The 24978-nt window shown below is 45.7% G+C and overlaps 2 protein-coding genes across 3 annotated transcripts; one reads left to right on the forward strand and one right to left on the reverse strand.

The window, feature by feature from the left end:
* Positions 1-3962: 3962 nt before the first annotated feature.
* On the forward strand, positions 3963-23902 carry LOC117899424 (synapsin). The gene is given in 11 exon segments (XM_034809419.1): positions 3963-4126; positions 4495-4847; positions 4922-5085; positions 5181-5252; positions 6504-6647; positions 6716-6820; positions 17973-18190; positions 18547-18643; positions 19899-20066; positions 20134-21598; positions 22798-23902. Coding segments are annotated over 10 exon segments (3027 nt in total). The 5' UTR covers positions 3963-4126; positions 4495-4621; the 3' UTR covers positions 23166-23902.
* Positions 6417-22436, reverse strand: LOC117899427 (tissue inhibitor of metalloproteinase). 2 transcript variants are annotated; one of them, XM_034809426.1, is made up of 6 exons: positions 22426-22436; positions 15754-15915; positions 7704-7932; positions 7553-7638; positions 7263-7481; positions 6417-7195 (listed from the first exon to the last, which is right to left on the reverse strand). In XM_034809426.1, the coding sequence occupies exons 3-6, from the start codon at positions 7834-7836 to the stop codon at positions 7001-7003; spliced, it is 633 nt and encodes a 210-aa protein (XP_034665317.1). In that variant the 5' UTR covers positions 7837-7932; positions 15754-15915; positions 22426-22436; the 3' UTR covers positions 6417-7000. The 2 variants fall into 2 exon arrangements, with proteins under 2 accessions (XP_034665317.1, XP_034665316.1); XM_034809425.1 differs by lacking the exon at positions 22426-22436 and having other exon boundaries at positions 15754-15982.
* Positions 23903-24978: the final 1076 nt, after the last annotated feature.

A 24978-nucleotide genomic window follows, 5' to 3' on the forward strand; every position in this document is an offset into this window, starting at 1 on the left:
TTTTGTGGTAGGCTGCACAAGTCTTTGACCCCAAAATAACTCCAGGGAAGAGGCTCCAGGCGAAGTTAAACTTTTGGACGAGTCGGAATCAAAACAATTTGCGTGTCGGTTAACAGTCACACAATCTAGGTCCCTGGACTCACCGACTGCGACTGCGACTGCTACTCCCTGACTTGACGCAGAGTTGACATTTTTAATTACCATCGAAAAGACATTAAGCCCTGTTTTATGACAGGCCAACGCACATGCCTGGCGCACAGTCAGTGCCGGCGTCGGCTCGAAACTAACCCGAAAGGAAATGCCGCACGGAAAAGGGGCTAAACATAGCTTCAGGTGCTCCAACTCCGGTTGTGGCTTCCTCCTTAGAGCTTTGCGAAAAAACGAAAAATGCGAACAAAAATTGCTCGCTCTGTGACGCTCTCTAGGCTTTTCCTTTTCCCCAGTGCAGTTTATATAACTGGTTGACAGTAATGCAGCGGCTTAAGCTGCAATAAATGGAAGGGAGAGAACTTTAATTTCGCCCTGACGTTGATGGATTGCGGTGGCAGACTGTGTTGAACCCAACACCAAATAACCCCAGAATCAGCTCGACCAGAGGTTAAGCCATGGCATAACTTTTTTTTTGCCAGCACAGATTTATGCTGGCTACCAAAAAGTTGCGGGCCAACAGCCCAGAAACACTTCAAAACCACAAACTTGCCGAGGGACGCAGAAAGAACACAACTGAACAGGACCGAGAACCGAGTACCGACAACCGAGACCCTCAACACGTTACTGTGATTATTAATTCAAAAAGTTTTCACACATACACACGGGCCCTAGAGAGAGACTGGGAGTGGGACAGAGACTGGTAGTCTGGCAGACTGTCGGGCATCCGAAAATATTCTCCAAATCAGTTTCACTGGCTATTCACCAGTGGCTGGAAAAGCATTGCGATGGCAGCAATCAAATGAATTATATAAGCAGACTCAATCAGAGTTTACATTGGGAGAGCCAGCTGCGCTTCAAAGCCAGACAGTTGATGGCCCTGTCCAACCTAATTGGCACACTAACGAGAACGAGAACGAGAACTAGACTCCAAGTGGAGCATAATTTAATCAGGCTTAAAGTCACTCGGTAAATAAGTTAATCCGTGGAGTTCTGGCGTGTTTATTCGGCATGGCAGAGGCACAGATAGACACGGATAGAGAGACAAACAAACAAAGCAAACAATTGAGGCCATCAATAATGAAATCGATTCGGGGTTCTGTCACTGACAATTGGTAAGTTTGCCGTCAGCCTACCGGTGAGCATTTCATTTCCGCTGCCATGCTCACCGTTTCTCTTTGGCACTGGCAGGCGCTGAACTTTGACATTTCGCTGCACGGCCAGCCAGCCAGCCAAATGCCAAATGTCAGAGAAGAGCGGCACATGTCCTGCGGCGAGTGCAGCCCCAGTGCAGAGGGTGGGCTAAGCTGAGAAGAGCACCTCGAGGATGCCCTCAGCGAGTGTGGGCGCCAAGAGCGGAGACAATTTAACGCGACAGACTCTGTGGCGTCCTCTGAGTCTACGTAACATGCCCACAGACACTGCCACAGTAACTTATTAGGAAGGCTTATGTCAGGAATGGGATTAGGTCTCTCAAATTGGATATTTTTGCCTTTGTAATGACTTTGAAATTATGTACATCTCATCAGGAATAGAGTCTCAAACTGTCTCGGCTCTCTCTCTCTCCCAACGAACCAGTCGACTTTAGGCTCTAAGCCTTTGACCCTCAATTGCTGCCACAGAAAGTTGCACAACTCCTGCTTTGCCCTTGGCTGGCATACATATTTCAGTTGGGATAAGTGAAGCAGAAATTTCTAATGTGCCCTGGGACATATTAACGCAATTTACGCACACTTATGTAGCTGGGTTCTTGCCACAAAAGGGCTGGATGAGGTGAATTTGTTTAGGGCAGGGAACGCTCTTATTTACATACAACATTTTGTTGCAAAATGTTGGGTAAAGCCAGTCGTTTCGTGCACAATCTCCAGCACTGCCTGACGACTGCCCGCTTGGCTGTGTCGGAGTTGTGTGGGTCCTTGTGTTTGTATGCTTTGTCCTAGTTAGCGGCCAGTATCAGTGCAATGAACCAAAAACAATCTTTGGCTTGCCACCCAGCAGTCGCTGGCAACAGCCACAAAGGCGACAGCCAGTTGTCCCTAGAGATGGCAGACTGTCACTTGTTCAGTTGGTTGGACAGCAGTCGGATAGCTGCCTCGATTTCACGCTCTTTGTTGTCCGTTTGTTTTGTGATAGTTGCGGCCAAAACTTTTCGAGCTGAAACAGCAGGAGAATTGGGCTTAAAGTTTTCAGCCCTTTCTTATGTGTTTTCTTCCCTTTTCATTTCAGATTAAAGCTGCAACCAGAAAAGGTTCTTTAGGCAGGCAAAGCCGAGCATCAGCGAGCATCCGAGGCCAACTGTTCGACTCCATTGTCGACCACTGTCAATATTAGCGCCATTGCAACTGCTGGGTGTGGGCGAATCTGCGCCCCGCCACCGGTAAGACTGCTCCAAGCCTCCAGCCACCAAACACTCTAACTATGTCTAACTCTAACTCACCTAAGCTTGCCTCTATCACACGCATCATATGCCACATATCGCATTACCTCACCTGCCCTGCTTCGCCTTCACTCAGCTTTTAAGTTTTCCATTATTTCTCGTATGCTTTTTAAAGTGGCCGCACGAAACTTCAATCAAATGGGAAGCACCACACGCATAATTTCAAATTGTACCCACAGGCGTGATTCTGTGTGGCGCGTGCTCGGCTGCCACCCGAGTGTGCCCCCAGACCTAATGTAAGGCTGAAAAGTTTCAAGTGCCTGCAGAGCCCGCAGGCCTCGACAATAAATACGAGACCCACGATGATGACGTTGTGCGACATTCCGGTCTACAAGTGTCTGACACTGTTGACAGCAGGCCACCCAAGGCCCCAATCCCCAGTCCAGCCGCTTTTCTGGCCCTGCCAATCCTTGGCTGAAATTGATTTTCGCTGCTTTGTGTACCACCAAATGCCACACAAAAGACTCTTGGCAATATAATGGCTGTTTTTTGTGACTGCTCTTTGTCGTGGCAGCCATGCACATTTCCACTTGGCCGGCCATTGTCCTCAAAGTGTCCTTGGCGAGTGCACCTGTTGCAAGAGTTTACTTAACCTGCACAACGTACACCCTCAACCTCATTCCCATTCTCATTCCCATTCTCATGTGCAGTTTATTTTTATGTTCTGTTCTGTTCTGTTCGCAGTGGCCGCATATTTTAATAAACTTTTGGTTTAATCTTTTCTAATTGCAACGTTTTTAATGGATCTTTAGTTTTCACTTAACTCGACCTCGACTCAGCACCTTTACCTCCGTCCGTTCTTTGGATCTACCCACTCATTCACAGCTTTTCCTATTAGCAAAATCAACTTTGCAGAACCCATTGCTCCGGCAGTTCTGTAAGTGAACCGAATGGAGTTGAAGTCGACAGCATTAGAGAGTTCATTAAATACAAAAATACAAAATGTACTAATCGTTATCCTAACCAGCTGACATATGAAATTTGAAATGGGTTTTTCCTCCCACACCATTGCAGAGGGCAATCATAATTGCCATCATTATGTGATGATTTTTTACGATTTTTACCATCTTTCACTGTGAAAATTCACATTCGAAGTGGCCGCATGGACCACGCTCAATAGCAAATAATTTCACCCAAATCAGGGCGGAAATAAACAATATCCATTATCAATTGGTAATGATAGAACCAGATGAGAAACCGATAAACACTCAGACAGATAGATGTCCGTTTAAGTGCCTTTATTTTATGTTTAAATGTGTAACGCTTTAAATAAGTTTATGCCTTAAAGTACGATCAATGTCTATGCACTACAAATTCGGGAAATCGTTTAGTGAATGCCAAAATTGAAAGCACTCTAACTAATTGTTAACCGATAAGTGAAACCGTTACCGTTACCGATACCGAAACTGAACCCATAAAATCCACTTTGTATTTCCCCTTTTTCCGGCGTGCCGCAACTCTAAAGGAAGCGAAAAGCAGCACCCTGAATTTCTCATCGTTCAAATCTAGCTTCACTTCCAATGTTAATTTCCTGAAGAGAAGGTAAAGACCTTAAAAAGGAAGTGCCCCCAGTCCCAGGTGCCAAGTTCCGACTTGGGGCGGGCGGGGGCCTCGATGAACGAAACTAATTTGAAATTTCATATGTTTGTCTATTCTTTCCCCCATCTCTCTCTCTCTTTCTCCATTTCTCTCTCTCTATCTCTTGTGGAACTTTGTATGTTCTCGTGTACGTACCACCTTTTGCCCTACCACCCAACTGCGCTGCACAATTAAAATTGTCTGCTCGTCCGGCGGTTGGCAATCGACTTGCAATCACCCGATCAATCAATCAATCGAACCAATCGAACCACCACTACCTGTCCAACCACACACCCAACCACTAACACATTCCACCACCACACGATGCGCAGATTCAGCTCGGGAGACTTGTCTTCCGAGGTCGACGATGTCGATCCCAATAGCTTGCCGCCAGCGGCTCGTCCCATTCAAGACCAGCCCACGAAGCCGACGGTGCCGGTTGCCGGTGGTCCTCCCAATATGCCGCCTCCGCCGGCACCGGGCCAATCGGCGCCTGGCCAACCGACTGGAGCCGCTCCGGAGCTTTCCCTAAGCTTCGGTGCCGGCAAGGCGCCGACTACAGCGGCTCCGGCACCACCTCGTGGTGTCAGTGCCCCCACCAGTCCGGCCAAGTCGCGCGAGAGTCTGCTGCAGCGAGTGCAGAGCTTGACGGGCGCTGCCCGAGATCAGGGCGCCTCCATACTGGGTATGATCTGGCTACAATTTTGTAGATTAAAGTCCCTTGCCCATGTTCCGGATGTTATAATTTCTACCCAACAGGAGCTGCGGTGCAGAGTGCCACACAACGGACACCGGCCTTCAACAAGGACAAGTATTTCACGCTCCTGGTGCTGGATGACCAGAACACGGACTGGTCCAAGTACTTCCGGGGCAGGCGGCTGCACGGCGATTTCGATATACGCGTAGAGCAGGCCGAGTTCAGGGTAAGCTGCGCCCAGCACCTAGGGGACCATTTTGCTAATCGGAATAATCATTGTTCGTGTTTTGTGTGTGTCCTTGTGTCTGTGTGATTTCGCAGGACATTACGGTGGTCTCCAGCGCAGATACCGGACCGGTAGTCACCATGGCCGCCTACCGCAGCGGCACTCGGGTAAGTTATCCCTGTCGCCAGGGTCTGTTTGCGCTTAATTAGTGCAATGGCCAGTCGTCGCTTTAGTCCTTAGCTGCCATCCGTTTTTGCGTTTATTGCCCGCTGGGCTGTCAACTCTCCTTTATATCCACCACAAATACACAAATAAGCCGTGGCAGTGGGTGGCTCAAGGACTTTGGTGTCCAGCCAGCCAGCCAGCCAGCGCCAGCGGGTTTAATCCATTGCCCGACCACCACTTAAGCATTGGCAGTCTATCAACGGCCATTGTCTCCCTGTTTGTCCTGCTTTGAGCTCGACACTCTGACGCTCTATTTTTTACAGTATATATCCGAGTCGTATTTGTTGTTGGCTCCACGATGCTGCCCAGTGCACTGGCGCATGTATATCAGTGGCAATAAAAAACACTTGTGGCACGACTGCGAGGCACTTGGGTCGGTCAGTCAACTAGACGCCAGTGGCAATAAGCTGCGTTGATGGAGGGAAACGTATTTGAATGTAATAAATAATTTTTAATTTGTACCAGATCCACGTGTCGTGCATTGGTAGCCATAAAAAGGCGAATAAATTAAACGAAGGCGTAGCTAATTCAAATGGAACATTTTTAATAGCGCACAGCAGCAAGCATTTCTGTACCCATTTGGATTTAAGATCCGTTGTTAAAAGTTTGTAGTTTTTTTAGTCCAAGCTAATAAAGGTTTAGTCAAAGTCGGAAAGCTATTTCATTTAAAAGCAAGTTTTTAAACATTGGCGCTCTGATGATAGCTTCCTAATAGTTCTTTTAAACAAAATCTTCGTGATATTTACAGTCAGTTAAGCCGCGACATCTACATCCCAGCTGGCGCCACTTGATACTTTTACATTACATGGCGGAGACACGCCCACAAATGTCAATTCTACGTGATTTCTACATTTATACTCTACGGTGTTTGGGGCGCCTCTGCCAATATCAGCGGGCACTTCTTGAACTTCGCTCATTGATGATCAGTTTATCGGATTTTAAACATATTTTCTGTGATCAGCAAAGAATTGTCCGTTCAATAAATTGTTTTATTGAAAGAATATGTAAACTCCAAAAGGGCTTTTTCTGCTAGTCTAGCACTATATCTAAATAAATTGTTTTTATTCGTATATTTTCCAATGAAAAAAATTACAAAAAAATGTGTATTTCGATCGTTTTGCATGTAGCGTACTAAAATATAATTAAATTCCATTTTGTTATTTCTTTTTTTTGGAATATCACACCAAAAACAGGTTGCGCGTTCCTTCCGGCCGGACTTTGTGTTGATTCGCCAGCCGCCGCGTGACGGTTCCAGCGACTTCCGCTCCACCATTCTGGGCCTCAAGTACGGCGGTGTGCCCAGCATCAATTCGCTGCATTCGATCTATCAGTTCCAGGTGAGTCGTAGAGTCGATATAGGACACTCCTCGAGTGATGGATGCTGATGTACGTGTTTTGGTTGTAGGACAAACCCTGGGTGTTCTCGCATCTGCTGCAGCTGCAGCGGCGTCTGGGCCGAGACGGCTTTCCACTGATCGAGCAGACCTTCTTCCCGAATCCACGCGATTTGGTAAGTGTACACGATATATAAACATTAAAAGCTAGACACTAATTAAGTAGCTGCTCGAAGCTCGGTTACATTTCAAAAGCATCAATTAATAAATAACACATTAGGCATAACGTACGTATTAAAGCTCTGGACAGAGAGAAACGGTAGCATAACAAGGATTAGGGGAGAGCGGGGATCCGCCTACGGATTGCTGAGGCACTTTCTGTAGAGTTGCGTGCGTCGCCAGCGGCAGCGGGAGATGCTGCCATTCACCGTGTGCGTCACATGGGGCATGCAGGCGCTGTAGTCGCGCTCGCACTTGCCGAACGGCGACCACTTGCAGCCATCGGAGTACTCTCGATGGCGTAGGCACTGCTGGCCAAAGCAGGGTGATACCTGTCGGGGGGAAAGCGAAACCAGTTAGCTCGATCAAAGGAACATCCGCACATTGATAAATACTCACAGTGCAGTTGCAGCTTTTGCCATAGCCGCCGCTGAAGCCGTGACGCTCGGTGATGGTCATCTTGGTGTACTCCTTGTAGTAGCTGCACACGTTCAGGGTGGGCATGCGTCCCGCTATGATGTAGACCTTTCCCAGGTCCAGCCTGATGCCACACATGGAGTCACTGTTGGGCGTGGCTAGGCGGCCATCGCGCAGCATGCGGCGTGCTTCGGGAGTGGCCTAGAGTGGAAGAAGAGTATTGGATTGCATTACCCTTCCAGAGAAATGTCAATGCCGCAGGACTGGCTCACCTTGTATGTGCGCTTGATGTGCACCTTGTAGGTGGTCCTGCCCGGATCAATGGTGTCCGATTTGCGCAACACTCGCAGCTGCACAACTGTCAAAGAAATGCAAGCATTTACATATTAAGTTCCCCAACAATTGGCATTCGGTCTGACTCACCATAGTCGGCCTTGCAGAAGTGCGTCTGTGGGTGCGAGGGCATGCAGGAGCAGGCGTCTGCTGGACGACCGTTGAGCGCCAGAACAGCCACCAGGACGAGCGCCAATAAACCTAAATATTTTCTGATATCCATGGCTTCGAGAGATTTGCTTCTCCGCTGCTACTACTCCACAGCCTTGCAGCTGATAAAATGACTTTATGTCGTTCTCAGTGAATCCCCAAGTCTGCTCTAAAGCGGAAAGAGTAAGAAAAGAGGGAACATTGAGATTACGTTTTACGATGACGACAATGTCTTAATGGGTTAGCGTACATGCATGTGTGTGTGTGTGTATTATGATTATCAGGCAGAAGCAGAAGCAGGCTGAAGGTCGCAGAAAGTTTAATTATGTCTGTCTCACTTATGCCATTCAGATGTGTGGGTTATCGCCAAGATGAGGCTGAGAAGGAGGCCAGCAAGAGCAGGTCGTCCATCAATCAAGATGTCAATGCAATGCTCAATTATGCATATAATATATACATGTAACACGTACACCACACACACACACAAATAGCACCCTGTGTGACAGCAATTAATCGCGACTTCTGTCAGAGACACGCACGCACGCCTCAGGGGCGGATCATCAAGAGGCATTATGGCTAAAGCACTCGACTGTCTTTCACTCTGCCACTCTGCAATGCTTTGGCTGTATTCTCTTTTCATCAATGATTTACTTGTGACTTACGCAAAGCCCGTTCCGGCAGTCAATTTAGAATGCATAAATCCTACGAAAAGTAGTTCAATTGCCGGAGCATTTCAATTGAAAATTGTTTATGGGAAATTCATAGAAAAACTTGAGAACCACAAATCGAAATCCATTACAAAACGGCTGCGATACGATGCGATATGCGCACCCCTCCTCCCCCCCATATACATACATATATTAACGCAAAAATATTGTATAATATCGAGAGTGGCAAAGGAAGGCAAAGTAATCAGCTGCGCTGCAGCTCTCCCCGCTCCAGTCAGCGCCGCACTGCTGTTGTCGAACTGATCGACAGAGATAGTCAGGTCGTACGAATATATAGACAAGCGGTGCATATACAAATATACATATAGTATATATGCATGTAGCCATATGCAGGCCAGGCCAGGCCAGCCTATCTATCCATGTGCAGCAGTTTGCCCTCAGTTCCAGCTCCCCGATCCCCAATCCCCAATCTTCCATCTACAGTCTCAGTAGCGCGGCATCGACAACCCGGCAGCTCGGCAATGTGGCAATTAAATTGAAATAAAATTGAATTAAAAGCATTTTGCGGAAAAGCCACTAGAAAACATACGCACACATAGGAGACTCCTTCCACGTCTACGTCTACTCGACTGGGGCATGGGGCACAATCGCAAGAAGTAGCATGCGTGAATCGATCGAGGGGGCTGTCGGGTCGCGGGCCATTGATTGAATGCAACCAGGCAGTCAGCCAGGCAGGCATAATGCATCAAACTATTTATTAAGTGGCAGGCCAAGCGGCGGCCAGACAGGCAGACGCGAGCCGCCTAATGGGATAAACTGGAGCAAAGGAGCGAGCGATGGGATGGGATGGAATGGGATGGAGGTTGTTGGAGGTGTCGGTGTCGCAATGCCATGGGAGAATATTTCGTAGATGGAAAGTTGCCCCGTTTCGCCCAAGCGCTGACACTTTGCCTGGCAATTAACGGCGCGGATTTGCTTAACAAACAGCCCGACAAGTCAGCCAGCACTAATACCCACCGACGAGAGTGACAACAAACAAACAAACAAACAAGCGGGGCATTCATCCAGCGCAGCAACAAAAAGTGGCACACACCACACACACACAGACAACACACACATTGAAAACGTCATCGGCGTTTAGCCGATAAATCACCTCCGAGAGCCAATTGGCAGCAAGAAAAGCGTTTTAGAGGCACTCGAAATTCGCACGATTTCCTTTCGAGCTTTTTTTTTGGAGTCACCAACGAGTGTTTATGTCTTTATTTATATATGCACTGATATCTGAATACACAATTAGCGTGGCCATATATCAGGCAGGCCCATGTAGCTTTAAGCCCGCAGCAACAGGGGCTGCCTGTCGACAAACTTTTTGTTGGTGCTGTGCGTGGAGAGTGGAGTGGGAGCAGCTCCTGGTGTTTGCTGACAAGCTCTACACGTGTCAATTAAATGTTATATATTATGGCACACGGCATCTTATATCCCCTTGCAGTTGGTGCCACCATTTGACGTCACTTTACGCCACGTCTAATTGACACAGATGTTTGCTCGGACTGCCACTGCCCCCGGCTGTGTGTCGTCATCATCATCATCATCGATGTTGACATTTGACACTAGTGTGATTGTCAGTCGGTTAGAATTTCGAGCGGCTGCCGTCCAATTATGCGGGGCCACCAGCCCCAGAAACAACCACCAGAGCAACAACAGCAACAATGTGCCTCAGTCAGCAAACAATTTCGAAAGATATTAAGTCAAATATCAGCTCGAGTTCAATTAGCATTGATTTCCACTCTGGCCTCAGGCATCTTCAAGAATGCCAGTTACTCGTACAAGTAGGGAAATTGTTCTAGACGGTGAATAGATACCCTTTTTGGGGAGAGGGATTTCTCGGGAGATCAACAAAATTGTGACAAACTATTAGGTTTCAACAATTTTTGACAGAATTTGAGAAAGGTTCACAAGCGACAAGTCCAATTACCATTTCTAAAATTAAAGTTAAGCCCAATTCCGTGACAATATTTATTTTGGATAATTTATGTATTTGAAACATGGCATGGCTACTGTTTCATGAAATTTAAATCATAAGCAAAGCACAAAATATGCAAATTTAATGATTATTAACACTTGCGCAGACAGAGGAGGCAGACAGGCGGTGGGACAGACACAGGCAGAGATTTCCCAGGTGTATTCAAAGGGATTCACTAAGCACAGACATGAAAAAGGCCACAGAAACGTAAATAAGCAGAAAATACAGACAGAAAAAGGTTTTCCCGGCTCACAAACTAAAGCAGCTAAAGCGCCTTTCGGCCGAAGTGCGGTTTTGTGGGACGGATTTCCATGGTTGGCCGAGACCCGGAGCCGGACCCGGAGCCAGACCGAGAAACTGCGCCAAAAACGGCTCACAAAGCAAAGCCACATAATTAATGCGATTCTGGTTTGCTGTTTGGGTGTTTTCCGAGCGTTGAGTTTCCAAATCAGAGCTAAAAGCGGAGGAGCAATGCAGCGCTGCGATGTTTGTTTTATGAGCACTTAATTGCGCCATAAATGGCCGATAATGTCGGCCTAATGTGTGTGGACCCACAGCATTATTGACAGCTACAGAACAATGGGGGAAATGCACCAATATAAAAATGTATTTATAGCATACGGATTCTCCATTTTCATTGCACTGCCAGGCACTTCAATTTACGATGCTCGATATTTTGCGCCCATACAAAATGTGTGTCTAATTAGCTCTGCGTGTATCGGCTTTCGAAAGCTACATTTTTTAGTACCCTTTCTATGAAGAGCACTCTATGAGCACACTTACATGCTTGAACAGTTCTATCTATGTGCATACTTATTTAAGAGGTTCTAGAGTCTTTGTGTTCTTTGGAATTTCGATACATCCACCCAAAAATGTTCACAGCTAGAGGCATCTCTCATGATGAAACTTAAGCACTTCTGAGTATTTTCTTTCTTATCAAATATTTATCCCAGGAAATTTGCATTCTCGGCTACGTAACTGTCTTTTCTCAACACCTCTTTGGATACCATTCAAAGCAAACATCATTTGTTAAGAGGGTGACAGAGCAGTCGAGTTGTACAGCAAATGTTCTTGCTTTCAGCGGTCATTTACTTTTTGGTTTTGCGCTTTGTCGCAATTCGCTTTTTCTGTTTGTTTGTCATTTGCCGATTGACTTTCTAAACAGTCGGGAAGGTGGAATGGGGAATGGGTTCGGTTATGGGATCAGATTCCCATATAGAAACTGCGCAGTATTGGAAATGCTTTGGAATGCTCATGCAAAATTACAAGCCAGATGATGTCACCTTGCACAGCTTCTTCAATGACAGCGAGGGGGGGAGTGTAGTCGAGCTTATCAGCTGAAATTAAGATAAGTATCTCTTAATTAGATCAAGTAAATGCTTGCTTTGCATCCGAGTTATGGATAGAGGGGGTACATGTGGGGTAGCCAAGAGTTGGCATGTTCAACTTTAACTTTTTTTGCTGCTGCTGCTGCTGCTGCTGCTGCATTTTTGCCAATTTCCATAACGATGCTGAAAAACTTTCTTTGCCCAGCGGCAGCTTTATGGCTTTGTGGCGGTGGTTTTTCCAAACGGCCAACCGACCAACCAGCAAACCAACCAACCAACAGACCGAACAATGAGAGAAAATTAAAGGAAAAATATCAAAGTCACGATCGGGCAATGCCATAATCAGCCAGATCAATGGCGGCCCAAACAAAGGGAGTCAAGTATTTTGATTAATGCTTGCCCTCCCCCCATGACCCCTGGTCCGAACAGTCTGCATCTTGATCTTTGACACGCAACGTTTTGTTTTCCCCCATTGCAAAAGTGCACTGCAAACTGAAGATAGCGATACGCTCTAGTCGACCATTAGCATTTACATGCACTCAGAGCCACCTGTGCCACCACAGCCAGAACCAATGGAATATAAATAATTAAATGTGCATACGAATCGGAATCCGAGCTGATAAGAGGCGCTGAAGTGAGTGCTGTGTCTCCTATCAGCCTCTGCTAATTGAATTGCCAGCAGCTGCCACCTCAACTGCAACTGCAACTCCAAGTGCAACTGCAACAGCCACTGCTGCCTGCCGCTGATGAGATGCATTCGCTCAGCGTCTGACAGATCTAGTCAGGTGTAACGAAACCTGGTCTGGGATGGGTGGGGGAGCAGCACACCACCACTATGCTTGGAATGTTTATGGGTTTATGCATCATTAAATCATGCACAAGTATGTATGCCATCGAGAGATGGCATCATTATGCCGAAAATAAGTCTTACGCAGGCCCCTCTTATTCGGCCACTCGGTGCATGCGGCTCGAGGTGGCTCGATTCTCTGACTGTGTAAAAACAAACAAAATTTGCAAAATACCCAAAAACCGAAACAGTTTCAACACAAATTCGTCACGTTCCTGCAGGGTTTCTCTTTACTTTACGCCCACGCCAATCTAAATTAAAGAACAAAATTTCTCGACTTAAGAAAACAAACAAAAATTTCGCCTCTCAGGCTTTGGTTTTTCGTCTCAGGATGCGTAACGATTCAATTAAAAATGCTAATGTGTCGCGCCTCTCGGTTCGAGTAAACAAAACCTCAATAAAGAGGGGGAGAGCATCCGAGAAAGGTCGGAACCCCGGTTCACGGACCATGACGCCGGCCTGTCGGCTCGGACTTGGAATCGGCTCAGACCAGGCACAGCTCATATTGCATTTGCAGGGCCGAGAAAAACATAAATTTTTAATGAGCAAGACCCAATGCCTTTGGCATTTCATATTTATATAAACATGCATGCATGTGTATGCCACACACACACATATGTAAACAAAATTTGTTGCAAAAATAAATGCAAATACAAAAAAAATACCCAGACGACAATGGTGTTCTGTGTGGTCTTCTGGCATTCCCTTATCAAATTGCAGAATTTGCATAAAAAGCAATAAATTTCAAGCTTGCATTTTTGGAAATTCATCAGTTTATGGAGAATTGAATTTACATTGAAAATCGATTGGTTGCGACTTGTAACAATGCAGATTCTGGAAACACTAAGATATTATTTATTTATGATATGCTCCATAGATCGTAATTGTGTAAAAACATTCTGTCACTCTATTTTGTATCTATAAAACTTTAAAACTCAGAGAGCTAATTACAAATCAATTGTTCATGCTGGTCAAGAGAGTCTACAGAGGTCCACATATGCCTCCCCTCTCAACATACCCTCCAGTAGCGAGAAACAATTTGATTTCATGTCAGATCTGGAACATTTTGCACATCAAAATTGAATCATATTTCATCAAGACGAGTGGTGATTTATTTTCTTTTTAATACCCAACATTCCATGGGCATCCCATTCAAATTTGTGCCTTGGGCGACAGATCTTGTTAAGGAAATTAAAAGGGAGAAAAATAAGAAAATGAAAACAGCTGACAGACAATCAGACAAATTGACGGCCCATGGCCCACACGCAACCAGAAGACGGGAGTCTGCCCTGTGACAGACTCAAGGAATGGAGAGACTAAAAAGAAATCATTGTCAATAAATTTGCTGGCTGACTTGTGAAATTTACGCAAAAGCCGAACAACAAGAGCGGCAGGAAAATACTTGAAAGCTGCAGAAGAAGAAGAAGCGGCTCCGAAGATGATGATGAAAAGTTATTAATGGAAAGGAATACCAAAGACTCTTTGTCGCCATGTCGGTTGGTGTCTGCGGCTGTTGCTGTCTCCTGCATTTCTTTTTAATTGTACAATAATATTAAATTGCAAAAGTTGCACAAGCAAATTATTAATGGTTCCATGAGTCGCATGTTGAGGATAAGCCCAACAGTCGTCGTCTGTGGGTGTGTCAAGAGTCAGGCAAGTGTGAAGGAATAAACAATCATGTTTGTATCTGTATCTGAGGCCGTATATGGATATATGTCTGACAGACTCTTTTTTTGGGGCCTTAAGTGCACCAGCGGCCGAATATGGGGAATCGAATGATGTGCGAAGGAAAAGCTTCCACAACCGTATGACAATTTCATTTTAAATGCCAGCTGGGTTTTCCTCGAAACGAAATCCAAGTAGATCAGCCACCGCAGCGATCGAGTTGGCATTCTGGGAATCGCTGAAATGGTCGTACTTGAGTAACCTAGCCCACTAACCGGGTTCCATTTTCATTCACATGCTCGCAGAAACAGGCACACAAACAGCTGTTGCGGTTACGGCTTTTGTGAGATATAAAAAGCAAACAAAACAACGCGAAATATACAACACAATACTCCTACGAAATTTGTTATATTGGGACGGCAGGAGGGCAGTAAAACGAAAAGAAAAGTCAATAATTCCAAGAAAATCAAGACAAACAAAAGGCAACATACATTAAAGGCAAAGTCAAATGAAGGAAAAATGGTGAATCCAAAACAGAATATACGAAAAGGGGGGAAAACACTTGAAATGCATTTTCACGCACTTTCCACGCTGAAAAAATTCTTTTGGTTAATTTTGATAGTTTTCTGTGCTGTGTTTTTGCGGTAAAATGATGGCACTCAAATATGTGTGTACAAATTGTAGAAACCAAAATATTATATGAGTTTTGGTATTTTTAGCCATTAAATGGCCAATGCCAAAACACATTCATGACGTATGCGTAATATGAAAATATCCCACGCAAAACGGAGCCACAGAGGACTTGCCTTGACATCCAACAAATTCCATTTACAAGGGTTTTGTACGAGTCTGAATATAATATATGCAATTCGTACAGTCCACCCATATCCAGACAACTCTCATGGCTGGTCAAATTTCATCAACACAATAACCTTTTCGGGAAAATTTCCACAAAAAATAACTGCAAAAGAACACTGCCACGGTGGGTGTTCGGCCGCGGGGAAGTTCCAGTGTGTCTTTACGAGCAGACGACATTGCACAACGAGCCGCATGTATATTTTTTAATGGCTGCAGTTTGTTTACAAATTGGCGACATTAAAAACTATTAAGAGGAATCGACAGGCGGGCGGCCAGACGTACGGATGGCCGGACGGCCTCCTCCAAGAAGAAGGGAAAACTCTTGACGAAGGCAAATAAAAACAAATTATAAATAAACGCAAATAAATAGAAAGATACGTGTGTGTGTTTGTTGCGGGAATGGAAAACTGTGTCGCTGTGTCAGTGATGCTGCGACGCGTCGCCACATTTCCCCGCGTTCGCGTTTTAAATAGCCAGCAAAACGCGCGTTTGTCGCGCCGCTGTCGCGCGTTTTGCATAGCATCAATTTGTCTTTTCTAAATGCCAAATGCTTCTTGATAGAACCCCCAAAAAAAAGAGCCTAAAATTAAAGTATTTTTACCTTTGAGCAGCAGCAACTTGTTTGTCTCGGAAAATTGCACGTACTGTTGTAGCTTCTGGGGCTTTTGTGTTCAACTTTAACCCAATGGGAATTTATTTTCACTGGCACTCTCACGACTCGTCGTTTAATTGCCACTGCACTTGATCTTATATGGTGGTATTACTCGGACCCGCGCGACTGTCCGTTGGAGCGTTCTACTTCGCTGCGCTGCTTTTTCAGTTGTGATTGCGTTTGGTATTGGAAAAAGTCCAATACCAAACGCAATCAATCCCACTCAAGTCCGAGAGAGAGATAGAGCGCAACGAAGCAACGAATCGGCAAGCCAACCGTTTCTTCGGTTTTCTTTGCCGAAGCTCCGATCCCACTCAAGATCGCTCACTCAGCCGCTGAGAGCATGAGAGCAGACGAGTGCGATTGCGATCGCTTTTGAGCTTTTTTCTGGTCCCCCGCATAAGCTGCTGTCGGGCGATCAAAAGCGTAATAAATTCATTGCAAATGAGTAAAACATTGCACCGAGTGAGAGTGAGAGAGAGCGGCAAGAGACCATTCCATTGCATACATATTTCAGTGCATTATTTTACCTTGGCAGCTTTATTAATTGCGTGCAGGGGCCTGGTTTATGCTCTCGGGCATAGCATGGCATAGGCAATATGTATGCACATATGTTTGGCGCCACGGTGAGAGCGCGGCAGCAAAAAAGCGCATCTGTCAGGCCACAAATCAAGCAATAATTTAGTTATACTTGCCCACCGATACGGCTTACTTCCACTTCCTAGAGAGGGTAGGGTTTGTCTGGCACACACGTGCTGTGCTGTGGGCATGGTCATGCTTCATGGTACGCCCACAACACGTTGCCATAATCTGCATACACGACTAGCCCTAACGCCACCATATACTCGTATGATGAGTACGAGACGCACAAACAGACATACAAACATATGTACTGGTCTGGTACATATATCGCTCACTCACCATATCCCACTCCCTCTCAACCCGACTCGGATGCGTCACAGTGCATATTTTAGGTCCGCTGATATAACTCGATAGCAGGCATCTAGACAGCGGCCACTCGAGCGGAATACGTAGCAGCTTCCAAGAATGCCTGCTATGCGGGGGTGTGGTGTGACGTCTGGCGTAGATTCCTCTCCCGCTCAGCCTCCCCTCACTCACTCTCTCTTATGCTGATATTCATTGAGTGATTTGCTCTCGCTGCCGTCCTCTGCCTCCTCCTGTCAACGCGACTGTCTCTCATCGTTTGCGACAATTCTTCTTTCTGCTTCTCTGCGTCATGGTTTGTTATGATTTTCCTCCCCAGCTTTATTTCGGATTGCATTGCCATACCCCGGTGCGCGTAGAATAGAAGGGTATGTTCAGTTCTTGTGAATGGATGCAACGGGAAGAGGATTACAACCATCACCACAGTATTTTTCGTATGTTTCCGTGCAATGGCAACATTTTGTGGTTTTTGTGAATATTTTGTATTCATTCGCAAGCAGATTGATCGATCGATCATATGTAAATGTATGTAATAACTAGTTAAGAGGGGATCTTTATGTCGGTATCTTGAAAAATGGTCCGAGTATTTTGTTTACTGGGTTTATCTTTGCTGATGTCATTAAATTTTATAAACAAATATTTCTCCAGGGCAGTCCATATGTTTATTTATGATTTATCAGCTGTTTAAATATGGCAGATGATTAACATGTGGGCCTATGCACATTTACATATTATATGTATGTGTTTGTAATTATACTATCAATCGGCAATTCCATTGAATTATTTAATATGAAATTATTCAATAGATGCTGGCAGGGCCTTGTAGTTTCTCTCCGGTATTTAAATCAGAATTTGTTCATTAATAACTTAAAAGAATTTTCCTGAGTAACGATATGGTAGACATGAGACGCTCGCTCGATTCGTGGAAATTTGCGAGCAATCAAAGACCATTTCCATGGCCAGATTCAGAGTCGGAAATCGAGCAAAAACAAATACGAGAAAGACAAATGAATTTGGCATTTATCCAAGAGATTAATAAGCGGCATGGGTACGTGCGCCCTGCCTGGGCTGAGATTTCCGCAGCAAATAAAATCAAAAGAAATCGAATACAAAGTGCATGGGTCCGGTCCCATCGGCATATTGTAATTTATGTAATGCCAATCACAATCACAGACAGAGCGAGACACAAATTGTGATTGCATTCGACCTCTTCCTCATTGCAGTTCCAATTCACCAAGTTCCCCAGCGTGCTGAAGGCCGGACATTGTCATGGCGGAGTGGCCACCGCTCGGCTGGAGAACCAGAGCGCCCTGCAAGATGCCGCCGGACTAGTCAGCGGTGCCGGCAACGATACGCATTGTTATTGCACCATCGAGCCCTACATCGATGCCAAGTTCAGCGTTCACATCCAGAAGATTGGCAACAACTACAAGGCATTTATGTAAGTGATGACCACAAACCGCAGACGGGGCAGACGCCGCGCACACAATGCTGAAAGCCTCAATGATGATGGGTTGGGTATCGGGATGGGTCGGTCGAGTGGTCTGGACCGACAATTGACCTTGAGCTCAGCGGCAACTGTCAGCAGACAAAAGCCGCAGCAATGCAATTGCCAATTATCCTACCAAGTGCATTGAGCGGCAAAAGTTCATTGTTTGCCAACCAAAATGCGACGAGTTCAAAGATCTGTCTCTCCCTCTCGCCCCCAGTTCCCCAACTGCGGCAGCATCGAATTATCTACGCTCTTTTGTGGCATGCTAATTTATTACGCTTGCTTGCTTTCGATCTCTTTAACAGGCGCAAATCCATCACCGGCAATTGGAAGACCAATCAAGGCTCGGCCATGCTGGAGCAAATCACTTTAACCGAGAAGTACAAATCCTGGGTGGATGAGGTAAGTCATCAAGGCAGACTCTCGAGATACTAAATCATACAATAAAACAAATGACTAAACGACTTGGGTATACTCTAGAGCGGCGTTAAAATGATTAATTAATTTTTTGAGAGATAGAAAAAGGACTGATATTCTTCACCTTTTATTTAAAATTACGACAGGTCAAATTTACATACAAGTAGATCTACCGTAGAAGATTGCTTCATGTCTGCCAAAGAGAGTTGTCCGCTAACAAATATGATTCGACTCAAACACATTCCAAATGCACCAAAGAAATATAGGGCAATCCTGCCCATATTTTACATTGAGAGACTCCTTCACCAGTGCCCCATAGGCCAGCACACATTACCGTTACAGCCTCCGTTCTGGGCCATGCCAAAGCCAAAGCAGCTCAGCACAGCTTAGCCTTTTGCACACATTTATCAAATTTTGCCAATCAATATGGCTGAGGCTGAGGCAAATCGCTTTAAATTATTTGCGGCATTTTGGGTGCACAATTTTGATTTCGGCTGTGGCCTGATTTGCCCAGTTGGGGGTGGTGCTGGAGGAGAACGATTCGGGTCTACGCTGACTGCCGTCAGTCGCTGGCTGTTTACTGTGCCCTCGAGTGTCGGCGGCGCTTTAATTAGAGCTCATGAATATGCAAATCGCAAGACAGTTGAAACGGATTCAGCTGCAAACACTGTACACGTGAGTGTGTGTTCGCTATGAGGTAACGGGAATGGAACAATCTGATTGCTTGATGAGGTATTTATGTCTCGAATCGTACATGAAAATGCCATCGATTGAGGTATTCCATCAACCAGAACTCCCACCCATAGATGGCTCAGTGGCGCTTCCTTGGAGCGGAGGCTGAATCACTACGATTCGCTTTCCGGCACTGCCTGCACTGCATATGAGCATTAATTAATGCCATTTTGTTGCACAAGTATTCCCCGTTCAAGGCATTCGTGTTGTGCGGATTGTGCGGCATGCGGGAAGTGTTTAGGGTTCATGTGGGTGGGCCGATGATGACGACGCGTCGTCTATTTCAGTTTTCTAGGCAAGTCAGCAGCAGTTTTAATCAAAACAAACTGTGTAATTAAAACCAACTGCATCAGCCCACACAGCGCAGTCTGTCTCTCTCTCTCTTTGGACCCTGCCACTGGCTGTGACTCGGACGGGGGCATGAAATCGAAACCACATTTTGGGGCCATGACTCAATCGCGGAATCGAGCGGAATTCTAATCACTAATGCAATTGGGTTCACTTACAGATATCGGAGCTCTTTGGGGGCATGGAAGTGTGTGGAGTGTCCGTGGTCGTGGCCAAAGATGGACGCGAGTACATCATCAGCGCCTGCGATAGCACATTTGCGCTCATCGGCGACAGTCAGGAGGATGACCGCAGGCAGATTGCCGATCTGGTGTCCGGCCGCATGCAGGTGGGTTCCACAGCACTCTTAAGCATCTCCAAAGAGGCTTTGTAACCAGCTCCCATCTCTCCCTTAGAACGTTTGCCGCCCGAGCATGGCTCAGACAGGACCGGGCAGGCTGCCCTCCCGCTCGTCCGTGTCCTCGCGGGCCGAGAGCCCCACAGACGATGGCATGGCACCAACACCGCCACTTCCAGCCGGACCACGGCCAGCACCCATGGGCGGACCACCGCCCATACCGGAGCGCACCTCGCCAGCAGTCGGCTCCATTGGGCGGCTGAGCAGCCGCAGCAGCATATCCGAGCTGCCGGAGGAGCCGTCCTCCTCTGGGCCGAGCACTGTGGGAGGAGTGCGACGCGACTCGCAGACATCGCAGGCATCGAGCATCTCGTCGGTGTCCAGGGTGGGCCAACGTCCTCCGCAGACGCAGAGCTCCGTGGTGGAGGATGCGGAGGACACGATGAAGAACCTGAGGAAGACGTTTGCGGGGATATTTGGTGACATGTAGGAAATCGCTAATAAGAAGCGCGGCAGAACGGCGAGCGAGACAAGCAGCGGCCTGGGCAGTGTGCCCAGCAGCGCAGGACCAGGATCAAGTGGAGGCAGCGCCTTCAGTGGCTCCTTCCTGGGCAAGCAGTTCTCGTTCGCCTCGGGCGGCAAGTCAGGCAACGGCAATGGCAATGGCAACAGCATCGATGTGATCTCCACACAGCCCAGCCGCCCGACGCAGGATGAGCCATTGACGGCCAGCTCAGCCGTCCAGCCCGGCAGCAGCGTTTCGGATAGCGTTAATACAATTACGGATACAAATATGGATAAAGCCGCCGGCGGCTATAAGCCGGTGACCAACTTTGAGCCACAGGAACGGGTCAATCCCTTCGACAAGGAGCCGCACAAGTCATCGAGCGTGGCCAGCATCGCTGGAGCCGCCTCGAACAACACCACCTCATCCTCCTCGTCGATCTCATCGTCATCGATCTCATCGCGCATCAATCGCAATGGCAACTCCATCAAGTCACCGCCCCCACCCTCGGGGCCACCACCGCCGCCGCCCACCGTGGCCACGGTCCACAGCAATGCCAACAGCTCGAGTGGCTATCGCAACAGCTTCAGCAGCACCCTCAGCAAGGACAAGACCAGCTACGGCAACTACGGCAGCTCCACCTCCATCGAGACCATCACACGCATGGACACAAACACCACAAACACCGCAGCCACCGCCACGGGAGCGGGCGAGGCCAGCGGCATCACGGCCATCACCAGCATCAGCAACAGCGCTGCTGGCACTGTAGGAGGTGCAGTAGCTCCCCCCACAACAGTCGGCGCAATGACCACCTCGGCCACCACCAACGATTGGCGCTCGGCCATAGGCATACGCTCGGCCAGCGTCTACAGTGCACCGGCGGCAGTGACCACCACAGCATTGCCAGGCGATACGTCCGGCTATGACTCCAACTCGATTGCCTCGCAGGCGGAATACAACAATCCCAGTGATCTGCCCTCGTACACACGACCCTCGTACACGCGCTCCGAGAGCAATGGTAATTATCTCGCTGTGGGCGTACTCCTCGTCAGCCTAACGCTGCGCAAGACCTAGATCCAGACATTGGTCCTACAAAAAGCTATACTCATATCTATATATACGCTCATGTCATTTAATCTCATTATCGTACTAATCAGCTACACCCCATTTAGGTATATACAGATACATATATATATATATAGGCATATAGAGACCAACTAACTGTAACTTATTTGTACAAGTGTATGTGTAAAACTCTTAGCCATGTAGGCAGCCAAGGCGGTGTCAAAGTGTTAGCCCTAAAAAAGCGACGAAACGCAAAGCAATTAGGTGTCTTTTCTTTTGTTTTGTGTTTGGCCTGAGCCTCTGTTGTTGTTAGCCTACCTAACTGTTTTGATTTTCCTAGTACGCCAACTCTCAGAGTGTAAGCCAAATATTACGAATACGTATACGAGCTGCGAGCCGCCCCCAAGTGTTTGTAAGTCTCTCTCTCTCTCTCTCTCTTGGCCAGTGCTGCTATCGCTTGTCTGCACGCACCTAAATACAAACACACCAAACACACACATGCACGCACAAACAGAACAACAGCAGACAACAACAAACAGTAAAGGTAACAGTACAAGTACAGTAACAACTCGCTAGAGTGCACCGCAAAACTTGACTTCTTTTCCGGCTTCTGGGCACGCATCGCATCGAAACAACAAAAAACCCAACAAGAGAAAACAAACAACAAATATATAAAAACACAACAACAACAGCAACAACAAAGTCTAAAGTCTACTCGAAGCTTCTAGTTGAACTAAATTCTTGGTAGTTATGTATGTAATGCAACCATTTTGAGTTTACTGTTGTATTATGTGTATGTGTGTGTCTCAGAGTGTGTGTGTGTTTGTATTGAAGTAAATGCAGAGTTATCAAAAGATGTCTAGAAACGAAATTCCAATCCCCTGAGGGCGAGGTGTCAAGCATTCCCCACATAAATTCTCATTCCCATTCGGTCACACATCCATTCATGAGATTTTTTTTGGTAACACTCATTTGGCTCATTCTCCATCCACCCACCCGAATCAAGTTCGTATATAGAAACGTAAAGCAATTGGCTCACGTAGTGCTAACAATAAGTGCTCAAGACTGCACCCACGCCAAATTGATGTGCACTTTGAATGTCCCAATAAAACCCAAAACTATTTTACTAATCCGCACCATCGATTCTTGCAGCCTCCAAGTCATCGGATCTGGACATTATATTCGGCGATCCCAAGAGCGCCAGCACCACCAACGCATCTTATGGCACTGGCAAGTTCACAAGGGCCACCGGCTCCATCTCGGATGCGGATATGATTTTCGGGGGACCATCTTCGAACTACAAGACCGATCGCTTCGGTGCGGCCAAGAGCATGAGCATGAGCTCCAGCGGAGTGGGTACCGGCTCTGGGCCCGGTGCGGGCAGCTATAAGATCTACGAAGGCATACAGAATGCGGCCTTCAGTGACTTCAGCGACACGGGCAGCATGAGCAGCATGGGATCGGCCACCAGGCGCTGGAGTGCCGCCAGAGAAGACGATGATGAAATCGATTTGAAGTGAATCGAAAAAGGGCACTCTATCCTTATAGCCATCACCTATCATCATTCACACAAACTTATACTATGGAAATCGGTCTGTTTTCTGCCTCTGAAGTTTCCTGGTTTCATGCGAATGAACACTAAACACTAAACATAAACATACTCATGCCCATACTCATCTATCCACTGGGTTACTATCCTTTTCACTATGTATTCTAACTATAAATGTGTGTCTTGTTACTGAATATTTACTGTGAACCCATAGAATTCATTTGCCATATAAGAAGGAAAGCGAAAGAACGAGGAAAGCAGCAGCAGAAGCAACTCTGTAGACACTGTAGTACACTACTAACTCTATAATTATAACCACCAATGCAACAACAATAATGCAAAAGCCCGTACATATGTAAATAAATATGTATATGTGCAAAAAAGATGACTTGACTGGTTTTGCAGCATGATAAAATGAAATGGAAAATAAACATATTTAATTCCCATACCTAAAACATTTTGAAAGATTTTCCAAAAAAAAACATGAAAGTATATACATATATATTAAATATATTATTGAGACAAATATTGAATTATATATACCCCACACATATTATACCGATTGAATGTTGAGGACATAGAAGGTATCCGCAAGCGTCTATATATTAAATGTTAATGGGAGAACTTTTAATCGAAAAATGTATTAATGAATTTGTTATATGAACCAACATGAGACATGATATAATATCAAAAAAGAACTAAAAACAACAAAAAAAGGATAAAAGACAATATGCGCAAGAGTATGATAAACAAGCAAAAGTTTAACACTAACACTAAAATAATATATGATATGCGTTATAATTATAATGGAAAAATCGGTTATTGAACTACATTCATACGAGTATATGTATTCCGAAATTACTATGAGCAAATGTTACATACCAAACACACACACAAAGGCGAATGCCACTTACACACAAACTAAATGTTTATTATGGTAACCAACCAACCACAAATATTACGACTATGATTATCATTATGATCTATTAGCAGTTAATGTTTACGAACGAACGAAAGCTACTGAAGGCTATGGAGAGATGTACCAGAGAAGGACAAGCAATGTTAAGCTAGAAACAGCAACAATAACGAACCAAACATATTCGAATCTCTAAGGATCCACCAGTGCGGATCCACAGGAATAACAATTATAGGGCTCGCTCGGTACAGGGAGAATAGGAGCAGCAGCAGATGAAGAATATCTAGATAATATACAATACATAAATAAATATTTATACATAAATGTTGCGAGCGACAACAACGAAGTCATATAATAATCCTTCAAGATATATTCAACTGATGCAATAGCTTCGTAATCGGTCGGGTTATGCATTTGATTTAGCTGCAATTGTTTTTAGAACTGTTCTTTTGTTACGCACATGTTTAAGCATTATTTATACCATAGACAATTTTACAAACGTGTTCTGTTACAATTTAAAATAATAGACGAATTCCATATCGAAACAATTATTTCCATTGGGTTGTATTCATCTCCCTCTCTCGCTCTGCCTAGCACAAAAACTAGGTAAATATATAAGAGCATTTTATAGTACATATATTTAATATACAAAGTAAACTCGAGATATTTGTTACTCTCTTCGATTTTAGTAGAATGCAACAAACATTTTTAATCTAAACAAATTTACAACTTTACAAGAATAATAATGCAAGAAACACACAACTATTGTTTTGGGTTCATCCTATCATCCTATCATCGTTTACATACCTAAATATATTATAAAAAATATACAAAATATGTATTTAAGTATAAGCGAATCTTTGGCTAC

The sequence above is a fragment of the Drosophila subobscura genome, chromosome O (assembly GCF_008121235.1).
Source record: "Drosophila subobscura isolate 14011-0131.10 chromosome O, UCBerk_Dsub_1.0, whole genome shotgun sequence".
Taxonomy (NCBI): Eukaryota; Metazoa; Arthropoda; class Insecta; order Diptera; family Drosophilidae; genus Drosophila; species Drosophila subobscura.

Bases quoted from the DNA above. Each gene is read 5' to 3' on its own strand.
- LOC117899427 (XM_034809426.1), bottom strand. From the start codon at position 7,836: ATGGATATCAGAAAATATTTAGGTTTATTGGCGCTCGTCCTGGTGGCT. The intron at 7,639-7,703 runs GTGAGTCAGACC...TTTCTTTGACAG, and splicing joins CTTCTGCAAGGCCGACTATG to TTGTGCAGCTGCGAGTGTTG. The intron at 7,482-7,552 runs GTGAGCCAGTCC...CTTCCACTCTAG, and splicing joins ACATCAAGCGCACATACAAG to GCCACTCCCGAAGCACGCCG.